The sequence below is a fragment of the Camelina sativa genome, chromosome 3, assembly GCF_030686135.1.
Source record: "Camelina sativa cultivar CO46 ecotype springtype chromosome 3, ASM3068613v1".
Taxonomy (NCBI): Eukaryota; Viridiplantae; Streptophyta; class Magnoliopsida; order Brassicales; family Brassicaceae; genus Camelina; species Camelina sativa.
In genome coordinates this window covers 1,242,143-1,254,566 of record NC_141882.1, presented here as the reverse complement: position 1 = coordinate 1,254,566, position 12,424 = coordinate 1,242,143, and the positions used below count along the sequence as shown (strand labels likewise).

At 35.5% G+C, this 12,424-nt stretch overlaps 1 protein-coding gene, 3 long non-coding RNA genes and 1 pseudogene across 9 annotated transcripts; 2 read left to right on the top strand and 3 right to left on the bottom strand.

Moving 5' to 3' along the window:
• The first annotated feature begins 916 nt into the window (after nucleotides 1-916).
• Nucleotides 917-1,606, top strand: LOC104761286 (monothiol glutaredoxin-S13). The gene has a single exon (XM_010484353.3). It carries the CDS (start codon nucleotides 924-926, stop codon nucleotides 1,494-1,496), a length of 573 nt encoding a protein of 190 aa, XP_010482655.2. The 5' UTR covers nucleotides 917-923; the 3' UTR covers nucleotides 1,497-1,606.
• Nucleotides 1,607-1,901: 295 nt separating this feature from the next.
• LOC147946482 (uncharacterized) lies at nucleotides 1,902-3,477 on the bottom strand. Its single transcript, XR_015594871.1, has 3 exons — nucleotides 3,206-3,477; nucleotides 2,182-2,727; nucleotides 1,902-2,092 (listed from the first exon to the last, which is right to left on the bottom strand). It is a non-coding gene; the product is annotated as an uncharacterized LOC147946482 (long non-coding RNA).
• Nucleotides 3,478-3,968: 491 nt separating this feature from the next.
• LOC109131970 (uncharacterized) lies at nucleotides 3,969-6,228 on the top strand. 5 transcript variants are annotated; one of them, XR_015594867.1, is made up of 9 exons: nucleotides 4,007-4,187; nucleotides 4,499-4,661; nucleotides 4,751-4,831; nucleotides 4,924-5,032; nucleotides 5,132-5,173; nucleotides 5,269-5,318; nucleotides 5,414-5,488; nucleotides 5,598-5,720; nucleotides 5,805-5,878. It is a non-coding gene; the product is annotated as an uncharacterized LOC109131970 (long non-coding RNA). The 5 variants fall into 5 exon arrangements; XR_015594869.1 differs by having other exon boundaries at nucleotides 4,066-4,187; nucleotides 5,118-5,173; XR_015594870.1 differs by having other exon boundaries at nucleotides 3,969-4,187; nucleotides 5,598-5,878.
• Nucleotides 5,670-10,852, bottom strand: LOC104778549 (general transcription and DNA repair factor IIH subunit TFB1-1-like; annotated as a pseudogene). Its single transcript, XR_015594866.1, has 20 exons — nucleotides 10,545-10,852; nucleotides 10,340-10,418; nucleotides 10,200-10,261; nucleotides 10,062-10,125; nucleotides 9,826-9,937; nucleotides 9,646-9,721; nucleotides 9,466-9,561; nucleotides 9,211-9,255; nucleotides 8,794-8,850; nucleotides 8,554-8,695; nucleotides 8,391-8,456; nucleotides 7,745-7,868; nucleotides 7,538-7,594; nucleotides 7,287-7,414; nucleotides 7,028-7,201; nucleotides 6,820-6,933; nucleotides 6,629-6,706; nucleotides 6,419-6,466; nucleotides 6,154-6,222; nucleotides 5,670-6,002 (listed from the first exon to the last, which is right to left on the bottom strand). The product of XR_015594866.1 is annotated as a general transcription and DNA repair factor IIH subunit TFB1-1-like (transcript).
• A 601-nt stretch (nucleotides 10,853-11,453) lies between these two features.
• LOC147946481 (uncharacterized) lies at nucleotides 11,454-12,181 on the bottom strand. The gene is made up of 3 exons (XR_015594865.1): nucleotides 12,056-12,181; nucleotides 11,710-11,825; nucleotides 11,454-11,601 (listed from the first exon to the last, which is right to left on the bottom strand). It is a non-coding gene; the product is annotated as an uncharacterized LOC147946481 (long non-coding RNA).
• Nucleotides 12,182-12,424: the final 243 nt, after the last annotated feature.

The following is a 12,424-nucleotide window of genomic DNA, read 5'->3' as shown; positions in this document are numbered from 1 at the left end:
TCAAATGTTTTCTGAGTAAATTATACAGTAGATTCAAAATATTACGTAATTAAAGAGGGAACGGAAAGGAACAACTTGCTGTTTCGTAAAGTTAAAGGGAGACGTCATGTCGTTTTGTCACGGTGAGGGTCTTCCTCCATCTTTTGTCATTTTTTTCCTACTTCTCAGCTGTTTTCTTTTGACGAAAGGAGTTGTTGTTTGATTCTACCACAAAGATGATACGTCATCTGTGGGGTTCGTGACATACGATGTCCCGATCAGATCACAAGTTAAACCAATCCTAAACGAGGTATTCAAAAATGTTTATGTATGGAAAAGAAACGATTATAGTTTTCATGTTTCAACGAGAATATAAAATACAAATTGATAACATGTTAGAGAAAACAAGTCATCGTCATGACGTAATAGAGATGATCTGAAAATCTAAATGGTCCATACAAATGATTTGCCTTTATCCACAAAAACGTAACCATACGAAGACAAATTAACTAATGACATACGTTTTTATTAAGCAAATAAAGAAATCTGTTGACATCAGCCTCTTGCTATGCCTTCGTCATCATTTACTTTAAAATAAACTATATATCGTCGTGCAAGTCATTGATTTATAAATTGCTACAATTTTTCTAAATTACAACAGTTCAAAAATGACATTTCGTTAAGATGATAACAATTATATTAAATTGAGTTGTCGCATTTGAGTTCCGACAATGAGTTCAAAATTTATCTTTCACTCCTAAGTTAAATATATCTTTAATATTTGGATGATTTACACTCAACATTAAAGAATTAATCATAATCATAAGTATAGGTTATACATAGATCTTTATTTTGGATACGGTGACGTGGCTCCCGATTTCATGAAAATACATTTTACACATCCTTCGTTCGTTGACCCCCCCCCCCCCCCTCCCCAAGCCAAAATGCTCTCCAAAATCCTCTATATAAATTCTTTAATAATCCAATCTCTTACCAAACTAATCGAACTACACAAGTCTCTCTCTCTCTCTCTCTCTCGCTCTTTCTCTCTAGCATCAACTATGCAAAAAGCAATAAGACCATACGAGTCATCATCGTGGATGACGACTGTGCCGGGAAATAGCATTTTCCGTCCAAAGAATGAAGATAAACCATCATCATCAACATCATTATCATGGCTAACATCACCAAAGCCAAAGCCAACATCTATAAACACTAAGAGATCAAGCAACCACCTAGTGGTGATGGAGAATGCTGTGGTGGTGTTTGCGAGGAGAGGGTGTTGTATGGGACACGTGGCGAAACGGCTGCTACTGACACATGGTGTGAACCCCTTGGTGGTTGAAATTGGTGAAGACGAAGACAACAAGTACGACAACATCTTAAGTGATAAAGAGAAATTACCAGTGATGTACATAGGAGGGAAGCTGTTTGGAGGGTTGGAAAATCTGATGGCTGCTCATATTAACGGTGATTTAGTGCCTAGTCTTAGACAAGCTGGGGCTTTATGGCTTTGATTTTGAATCCTAATCATATTTTATTTAATTGCCTTCTTCTTCTTCTTCTTCCTTTTTCCTTCCTTTTTACATGATTTGTTGATATTTTTTTTAATGCAGTCTTCTGCCTATGTGAATTTGTAAAAGATTGTTAAGGCAACAAAGAAAATAACAAAAAACTGCATCTATTTTTTTTAATTAAACTTAATTTATAACAACCTTAAAATCTAGTTAAAGCCTCAAAGGTCGAAAAAAATCAGAAGCAAAGAAAACATTTAATATTAATACATGAAAATATATCGAACTTATAAGAGCTTCTCCAACGGTGAGGATGTTATTTTGAGGTTTTTATTTTTTTAAGAATATATTTTGTACTTTTTGAAAATAAGAACTTATGAAAGAGTAATTAAAATTTTGCTCCTCCAATGGTGAAACTCTTATTGGGATTCTTAATTTTGAAAAAATTATACACCCATCACAAGAACTCACAAGAAACAATATAAAAGAAAGGTTAAGAGAAACTGATCAGTGATCACATTTTTAATGAGTTGAGATAAATAAATTATACACCCATCACAAGAACTCAGAACAATTCTCGTTCCGTTGTTTGGTTAGTTCTACACAAACGGATAAAAAGGGACGTAAACACAATGATTCATGGAATAGTCAGGCCTAAGTATGAGAGTTCGTACTACTAGTATAGTACCTGCATTTTTCAGGGACTTTGCCTTTCTCCTTGTAAGGCTTAACAAGAACTCTTGAATCACACACAAAGTGATCAGTTTCCTTTGGCGAGAATGCTCTTAACAGTCTCAGGATACACAAATGTCACAAATCCAAACATCCTCTTTTGCTGACATGGTATCCTCACATCTTGAACTGGTCCAAAAGTACTACACCTCACCAAACAACATCTTATGTCACACACAAGAACATACATTCAGACTAAAGAGAAGTTGAATGTGTTTTGTTGGCAAATTATCTGAAGTAATTGGACACATCTTCCTCCCTGAACCTACTGTCGGCAGAGCGAGTCATGAAGTGATGAGAAAGTCTAGGAGGAATCAAATTAGACCTAAGAAGCTCGATTCTGCTTGGAGAGCCAACCAAATCGGCTCCTCCATCACTATGGACGAATCTACAACTAGCTCTGTTTTTGCAGAAGCCTCTAGCTGAATCGATAAAGCTCCTGAAACACCGATGGATGCTTTGATTCATCTTTTGTTTTTAGTAAAACTCAGTAACAAGTGATCTGCAAAGCAACAAAAACAACAAATTAAACACCAAAGATACTTGCTTTCTCGACATTTATAGACTTATAAATGATTACAAGACGATGATCATAACCAAGACTGAAACAAAAACAGATAAGTTATATCCTAGTTCACTTTTTAAAAGCCACCATTACAATCTATATCAACTACAATGCGACATACTTCATAGCCTTACCAGCACAACTAAAACCAAGTTGCAGCTCAATTAAAACATCTATTTCTAAAGATTAAGCATCTGTTTGGTGGCATAAAAAGCATAATTCACGAGAAGCAGAGCAGTAAAACAGAAAACAGAGAGAGGTAAGAGAATAAGGCAGAGACTTTGATCACATTTTACAAACAGATTACCCTAATTACAATCATGCCTATGAACACAGATAGAAACAGACTTTAAAGAGCCCTAATTTCTATACCCTTACTAAACAAGAATCCATAGAATCAGAGAAAGGAAATTACCTTTATAATCGAGATTGGTTAATCAAAATCTGCGAGTTGGCGAAGGTAACGCTTTGATTTGGTGGAGAAGACTCACCACTTTCACATTCAGACTCGTCGCTTAATCTAAAGCTCCGATATGTCGTTCCGATTGGTTAATCAAAATCTTTGATTTCCGATTGATTAATCAAAATCTCCAATTAGTGATTGGTTTATCAAAACCTCCGATTGCCATGTTCTGATTTTTTTTTTTTTTTAAATCTCTTCGTTTTGGGTTGAAAGTATCGTGAAATAGAGAAGAGGAAGAAGAGAAAGAAAGGGAAAAAAACTTGTTTTTATTTTAAAAACCAACTCAACAATATGTTGACACGTATCTAATAAGAGCCAACTCTTAAGCTTACTAAATAAGAGGCAACTCTTATCTTTTTTATTCATTCTGATTTATTTTTAATTATAATTTGTAATAAGAACCTTAGCTAAATCCACCGTTGGAGAAGCTCTAACACTTTGGACTTCCTAAGGATAGGATGGTAAGTATGGTTTTTTTTCAACAACTAAAACTTAAACTTTATTTCAATAAGAAATTTTGTTTAATTAAAATTTTTAATTATAAAAATCAAAATGGTTTACTTGTAAAGAAATCAAGAAGAGAGTATGATACCTGACTGGACTTCGGGTGGGCCGTCACCGTAAAGCCCATTGCTAATAAGGCCTTCATCACTGCACTGTTCTGTAGTTGTCGTGACATCGACGAAACCCTTGTCGATGTCAGAGGAGGGAGATCAATCAACAAAAACCACCCGTTATCGATTGACTGAAGGCAGAGGAGGAGGGAGATCAATCATTCACGAAATTGATATATTTTCCTCCGGCCAAATCTTACGGAAAGTGAGATCATCGCCTCATCGGCTTACTTCAATCTCGGAATGGATCATGTGCTTTCACTGTCTCAATCCTATCCTACCTCACGCAGAGCTTCTTGCTCCAAAATAAACTAAAAGAGGTTAAATTAGGATAGAAGGAAAAAAAAAAAAAAAGATGAAAGATGGGTTTCTTTTGTTTTCTTTTCGAAGAAGCTGAGAGAATGGAGGATTTTGATTTGATTTCTCAAGGAATAAGAGATTAATGGGTGTATTTACTACGCAGTATCGAAATCTGTGTAGATGTTTATATATATACTGCTCTAGGTCTCAACATCTCTTAAACACTGAGACTCTTCTTCTTCTTCTTCACTCTCTTCACCGGACCTTTTCGTTCTCTTCTCTAATGGCGTAAGATTGGTTTTTTGATTCCTCCTTTCTCTATTTTCTGAAGAACGAAGAAGATTCAAAGAAGAGCAGAGCAGAGCTAGGGTTTATGATTGATGACCCAGAATTAGGGTTCTCTTTTTCTTCTAATTTGATGAATATTGTTTCCATGGCGTTTCTTCTTCTTCTTCTTCAACTTTCTCTCATCTGATTTGATCGACCAACTAAAGGTAATACAAATTCTAGGGTTTACTAAAGTTATGTTAAGACCTCATTCTCTTGTCTTGTCTTCTAAGTATCTTGGTTGATGAATTTGCAGGAAGATATTGGTGCCAAGTGGTGATCGGAGGAGCCGGATGATGGCGTTTCTTCTTCTGATTTGACCGACCGCCAAGTACAGGTTTTACAAATTCCTAGGGTTTTTTTTTTTTTTTTTTTTTTTTATTATTGGTTTGGTTTGGTTTTAATCTAATTCTGGTATATGTTGTGCAGGTCAAAGAGATGGATTGAAGAATGAAGAAGAAGAATACTCAACTCTGCTTTATCTCAGAGAGATGGATTGAAGAGTGAAGAAGAAGAAGACTTAAGCAGACTGCTTAAGGTAAGTTAACTCTGTTCTTCTCTCTTTCTTGCTTCTTTACACTTGGATTTTCAGTTTTTTTACTAACTAATACTAACCAGCACAGACATACATCTTCAGTGATCCTAATGGAATTTATATGAAGACACTCTGAATTTTGAGGTTCGTGTTACTTGCTCTTAGATGAAGTTGGTATTGATAGTATTTGGTCTCAGTTCACTTCCTCTGTTGCTTGGATGCGTTTTCTTGTTTTGCAGTTACTACTGTACGTGGGCTTTCATCATCTCCTCCATGGCAAAATTTGAAGGTCTGATTGACAACTAATGTTTTGCTGCGACATTTTGGTTTCTACTCCCTTTGTCTTGTTATTGTCTTTCTGATATGAAATCCATTTTCTTGCAGGATCATTTGCGGAGAGCTGGTGATGTCTTCTTTAACTTGCTGATGTCCACTTCAAATTCTCCCCATCCATAAGTTGTGAGTCTAATTCGGCCACTTTAAAGTTTATTCTTCGTTACAAACACAATAGAGAAACTAACTGATTTTTTTCTTATGGTTTTTTTGCTGTTGCTTCTTCCTTCTCTAGATGTTGCAGTCTTACACAACGATTGTCAAATCCTATTCTGGAGATTGAATTGGCGTTTGTTACAGGAGTCAAGAGAGACAACCACAAATCTATGATACTGTTAATCTTTTGGAGAGTGTTGGGGTGAGATTTGTTTCTCCACTTTTTTAAATTACTTTAAATCTCTCTTGTTTATGTTTGCTTAGTAACGAGTTTGTCTACATTCAGTATACCTGCTGCTGGTCGGACAAAAAAAGAAATGACAAATCTCAAAAACACCAACTAAATGAAAAATTTCAAAAGATCTTGCAGAGATTTTTATGTTTTTGTCTTCTATACGTACCCATTTGGTCTTTCGCCGCCGCTGCTCTTAGCTGTTCTTCTCTGCAGATCTGCTTCGTAGTGTTGGAACGCAGCATCAAGAGCCTGGCAAAGAGAATCGATTAAGATCAATTTTAAACCGGACTCTTGGTTTGGCTATATAAACTGGATATAGATGCAATAAGAGTTGAAAATATAAACTTAACCGAGACATAATGTAATACAACTCTTTCTGTATATATTGGACGAAACTAACCTGTTGCATTGGACGAACCAGTAAAGAAACCTGATGCCGGAGATCAGATTGCACTGACTCTTTCATTGCCTGAGTTACATGGAGTTATCAAGGAAACCGTACAGTATACCATATACAATAAGATTCGACTTAAATCAAATTTACCCAAATTTCATTTTCTTAAACGCATTGGTATAAAGAGATTAGGATCTACTATTCTACTGTTTTAACAGATATACTCCCAGTTGCTTATTTTGTCAGAAAGATGACGAATATCGAAGCTTACATCGAGTTTTGAATAAGTATTGGACACTGCATCCTTCAGTTTACCAACCTGCATAATAACAAAACATCACAAGAACCCACAAAAGAGATTCGGTATAATAACTTGCTCTTGGTGTGTAATAAGTAAGATTAAATGTTCATCGAGATGCCTAGGAATCAATGTATATAGCAAACTTCGGGATTGGGAGATTTGAAAATGACAATAAATTACCTTGGTATGAAGATATGGGGTCGTTATCGGATAAGATGAGCAAAAATGTCTTAGTAATTCTTGTATTGATGTCCAATGCTGTAGATGAAAGAAGAAAGTCCTCTTATCCATAGGCATTACTACCCATTCTTCACTAATCAGTACATATAGAACTTCTTGTCACTTAGGACACTGGAAAATGTCGGACGTACGTGTACAACTTCATCCTTAGTAGACTTTGGTAATCTGTCTAGAAAGCTCTCTCGTGGGTTCTTTCCAATTATATTTTTGGCAGTTGAGATAGTTCGGGTTAACGAACTGAAAACCTGAATAGGGTCGGCAATTTTTCGCTCAGGCAACAAAGCAATAAGTTATGGTTTCTTTAGTCAGCACACATTTTATTATGAGATAGAATAGCACCTCAAAGGAAACTTCAGGCTTAATCAACGGATCACTTAATCCTGTAGCTCTAATCTCCACAATGGATTCTTTTAGTAATCCATAAGCTTCATGGACATTTCTCTTTAATCCCTTTGCTCCCCTGGGTACATTGACGATGTTTCCTTGTTGAGATTCAAAGTAATCACGAGGATCCTGATTACAAACAAGAAAGGGTAAGGGGATTAACGCAGCATCCATCATCAATTGTGAAAACCTTTATATTGGCAGAAATCCAAACCTTGATAGAAAGTGGGGCTAACGGGAAGTTTTGTGGTGCTTGAAGATCCTCCATTCTTGCTACCCGGGACATTCTTTCCAATCTCTCCTGATTAGCGTCCTTGGTGGTCTCCCCATCAGCTTTGCTTACTGACAGGGGTAAAAATAGAGATGGATAGCAAGGTCAGATGAATATAAAAAGTGGCATTGCCCATCGATTAGCACAGTAAAAAAAGAAGCAAACGCGAAACATAGTAGAATGAAACATCAAACCTTGTTTAACCCGTGTGAGAACCTCTGCAACAATCCTCGTATCTTCTGAATCAACATCTGCTTACCAATTTAAAGGAATATTATTGTATATTTACCACCAAGAATTAAAGTCAAAAGGCCAACATAAATGTTTACACTTCGTGAGTTGTCTACCGTTATAAAATGTTCAGATAAAAATATTCAAATGAGGTGCTTAGAAGTGTTTACCAATGCTTCTGCCTTCCAATACAACAGCAGCATGACGATTAAGATCTTGCAAAAGTGATCGTTTAAACTGGTCATTCTGTGGTTCAACAACATCCATGGTGCCATCACGCTGGATCCCGTGGTCCTGTGTTACAGGAATGTTAAATTAAGCACAATATAAGATAATTTGATACAGTGTATTGTAAATAATCTTTCAACCGCATACAAAGAGCACAATGTTAATGTCGAGATTAATGTTCTCTAGATATCAGTTTTGAGCTCCTTCTCACACATGCTTATATAAAAGTATCGGTCATGTGGATAAGCAAAAGCACTAATTCAGAATTATCTGAAAGAAACTAAATTTCTTGATTTAACAATTTTGATCAGGTTCGCTAAGAATTCTAGAAAATAAACATGTGACACATGGTTACGAATTTGATTCTTAACACCGTTAGTATTGTCCCAGTTCTTGCCATACTATTTCTTCTAGGGATAGACAATACATAAACACCAACACTAAAAACACCGAAGAAAGACATTTCTGTCTGTGTGAATCTGTACAGTACTAACTGAACATTTGAAATTTTCTTTCAAACAGAATCATTGATGCACTCTTTTGAAATTATCCAAACCTTTCACATACAGTGGTAGTTAAGTTACTTACCATAAGATGACTGTAGTCGTCTCCCTCGTCAGCCTCCATGTCAAGAGTTGGATCAACCCGTCTAATCTAAAGAAATAACATTTAAATCAGATGGATATGCCACATATAATTTCTTTTCAAGCAAAATACATGGAAAATGATAAATCCATAGAAGAAAGCTAACCTTTTGACGAGTTTCCCGAGCCAAGATCTCATCAGGCTTCAGATACAGCGAGTTCCTCGTCCTCAGCAGCTACTGCTGTATTTTTGGTGCTGTAAAGATATTCTGCTCTGAAATATTTTGTCCAGAAGTCTTTTTCTGTCATCTACCGTAGGAAATAACTACGAAAGCCAGTTAAGATTCGTCTTATTTGAAGATTAAACCTATAAACAAAGATTGTCACGGTGTGCTAGTTTTTGTTACCTTACTGGGAACATAATTTATGAATGCCTGCCGTACAGCCGGCTTCTCAGCAAAAATCTGAAAGCGAAATGAAGAAAACATAAGTGAGAAAAGGACTGTAGCATGAATGAAGTAACATTTCAGTATACTTGCAATGAATTTACTGGCTAAGCAAGCACAAAATATGGGGGGCTGAAGGGCTGTTAAACAAAGTTCATATTCCTCACTTATAGTCTCACATTGGACTGTGTAAGTTAAAGCAACCTGAACACCTATATCAATGAATTCTCACCCAATCTATCACTAACTGCGACTTCAGCCCCATTAAACAGAAAAACTTATGGTAACGACCTTTGAGGATCCAACTTGGAATCGGATTCAGAAACTTATAGAGCACTTACACTAATAAAAAAAAACATAGTGAAGCAAAGAGCTCACCTGAAAAATGATCTCAGGTGTCAAGTTAAACGTCACTCTATTAGTCTGAAAGAAGAAAAATGAAGAAAGTGGTTAGTAAACCAGCAGAGATTTCACATGATTATTATATCAACACATAAATGTAATTAATCCGAATATACATCAGTGTAGTGTAGGTGCATCGTTATTTTTTCGAAACACAAGCATGTACATGAACATGGTAACTAATGAGGCTGTACTAACAGCCAGGAAGGAGCTGAGAAAATGGAACCATACCCGTCCATCAGTAGATGGTTTGATGCCAGAAACCATCATGCTCTTAAGCCCGAGCTGCTGCTTTGACTTTCGGATGGAATCTTTACCAAGTAATTTCTACGATCAGAATAAAGTCAGTAAACTACAAGGAGGACATTGAAGAGAAGGAGAAGCAAGGAGGGAAACAGAAAGGAAGTAAACCTTCCTTGTTGCCCAGAATTCATCTTCCGTCAGGACTTTACTTTCCACAAATTGCTTATGCAATCTCTGCAGCTCACTTTATACCATATATTAGAAGGAACTTGATGAGCCAATGAGAAACTTTAAACAAAAAAAAAAAAAAAAAAAGGTAACTCGATTAGGTTCTGATTACGACGGTACCTGTTTTCTCTAAGAAGCTTGAAGCGTAGCTCCAATTCTTTATTACTGAGTTGCTCGGTAGATGTCGAGACAGCTGCTTTCTTAGGCTCCTCGTCATTTTTATCAAGGGCCGCTGTTGATAGTTAAAAAAAAAAAAAAAAAAAAAAAAAAAAAAAAAAAAAAAAAAAAACAACAAGAGAAATAAATAGTTCTCCCAACCAATATAAAAGCAAAAAAAAGGGTAGATGGGAGCTTACCGACGAAATCACGGCAAGTATGCATGTGGGGATAATTTTCAAACTCAAAGATATGATTCCGTCCCTGTAAACGAAAGATGAGGAGGAGGAAACTTCAAATGAACACTGAATGAAGAATGTCAAAGAGAAGGAAGAGACCTGGTAGGTAGTGAGATAGAGCCAAGGAGGTTTATTAGATGATTCTTTGGTATTTTTATGAACTGAAAAAAAAATTGAAGAAATTATTTGATGACAACTGTGCAATGAGTCATGATGAATCAGAGAAGGGGGTAACATACTTTTGATGTTTTTAGTCTGCAATTTGAGCTTTGAATCTGATTTGGGATCGTTAGGGACGAAGAGCAACATCACGTCGTTCTGCGAATTGAAGAATCAATCAGTTAGAAGCAGATAGATAGATAGATAGATGTTATTACTCAAAACAAAAGAGAGAACGAAAGGGAAAGCTCTTGTAAAAATATATATCTGATCTTTGCAGCATACAATTCTGAGAAATCCAGGAGTTCCTGGATCTTTGATAGAGCTCTTGTATTTGACTCGCTTCTCCTCTTGCTCACCACCAGCCATCTCAAAATCGGTGGATCAAGCGAACCCACTATAATGTAGGTTTTATGCTGCTCTCTATGAACGAACGGGACGACCGAGAGAGAGAGAGAGAGAGAGAGAGAGGTGAGTTCCAGTCCGAGGCGTTTCTTTCTTTTGTGGAATCGCCGAGCCCACCCGAATCCGGCCCATAACCCACTCATTGCATCATTATTTATTCATTCCGATCAAGTAACTAAAGTAATGCCAAGAAATTTATTCCATGGGTCCTTCTTGTAAACTATATCAGACACTAGTGGTAAACCCGGTGCTTTGCACCGGAAATTATCATCAATGTATTATGTATTATCAGTTATACTGCATTGTATCATAACTAAATGTAACGATGGATATGTGAAACGTAATAATATTTGTTTTCACATATACTTTGTCATTCGACCGAATAAAAAGAATATTAGGTGAAATGTCAACAAATTTATCATCTAAAGATTGTATTATGCCTCCCAGAATTAAATGTACTGTGCTTGTTAAAATTTTAAAACATTACAACAATTTCTCAGTTTGGGACACTATAACTAAGTTATTGTAATTTTCTAATTATTGTATAGTATTGAGTATTCTATTCACATTTTTTTAGTCTACACATCGCATTCACTTATATGATGAGATAGTTTTTAATTGCTCTGTTAGTAAAAATACAAAAAAAAAAAATCATATGAATTACTAATTTATGAATATCCAAAAGTAATGTACATAAATGTATTAATTTTTTTAGAAAAGCAAATCCATTGCTAATATGGAAAAAGATGTTAACAACTTAGCCCCCCCCCCCCCCCCAAAAAAAACTAAACAAATAATAGTTTTTTTTATAATCAAGAGAATTTGTAACCTGGTGGGATCATCTTCTCTTTCGTGTATCGTCCTAGAAGCTTCGTTAGTTTTGGATGTGAAAACGTCTTCTTGGTGAACTTCTTTTTTTACTTTACACCATGATTCTCTACATTCACACAAAAAGCAAGGAAGACAATGTTAAGATCAAAGATGAGCTTGTAGAAATCAATTTTGTAATTGAACTGATGTTTGCTAAACTGTAGGGGTATTATACAAACACAAAAACTGGTTGCCCATGCTGAATAGGGAATGATAATGGCTGGAGACATGAGTCCAATGTTATTCATCAAGCTTTAACCGTGGAATTGGTGTGAAAGCAATGAACATTTTCTAGCCGATTGCAATAGTACATGAAAACAATTTAAAAGACAATTTAAATTAGCGATCTACAAAATTTTGGTGGTAAAAGATAATAACAAAACTATAAAAGAAAAACTTTTGATAGATGGAAAAAGAAACAGAGAAAATGAAAGAAGGGAAGTCTTTTTTTTTTGGCTTCATAAGAGATTTGGAATAATGAAAACAAACGAAAATAAATATGTAAGAGATAGAATTGTAACTCTTTTTTTTCAACGATAAAACTGTAATTCATAGTTGTAGAACAGGGATGGAGATCATGGGTGAACAGTTGGAAGAACAGGGATGGAGATTATGGGTGAACAATTGGAAGAAAAGTAGGACCGTAACTTTTTTATTTTCATTTTTCTTTCTCAAATAATAGGTGTAAAAATTAAAAGGTTTTGGACAGTTTTTAGATTTCTTTTTCTGCTTGATTTCAATTTGTTTTTATGAAATATAAATTATGAAAAAGTCTATGTGGCATGTTTTTATTGGGCAAGTGACTTGTGCTTTATAGGATAAAGGATATCATATTAATTTTTAATTTTTGACAATACATATCATATTAAAATTTCTCAGAGGAGAAACTG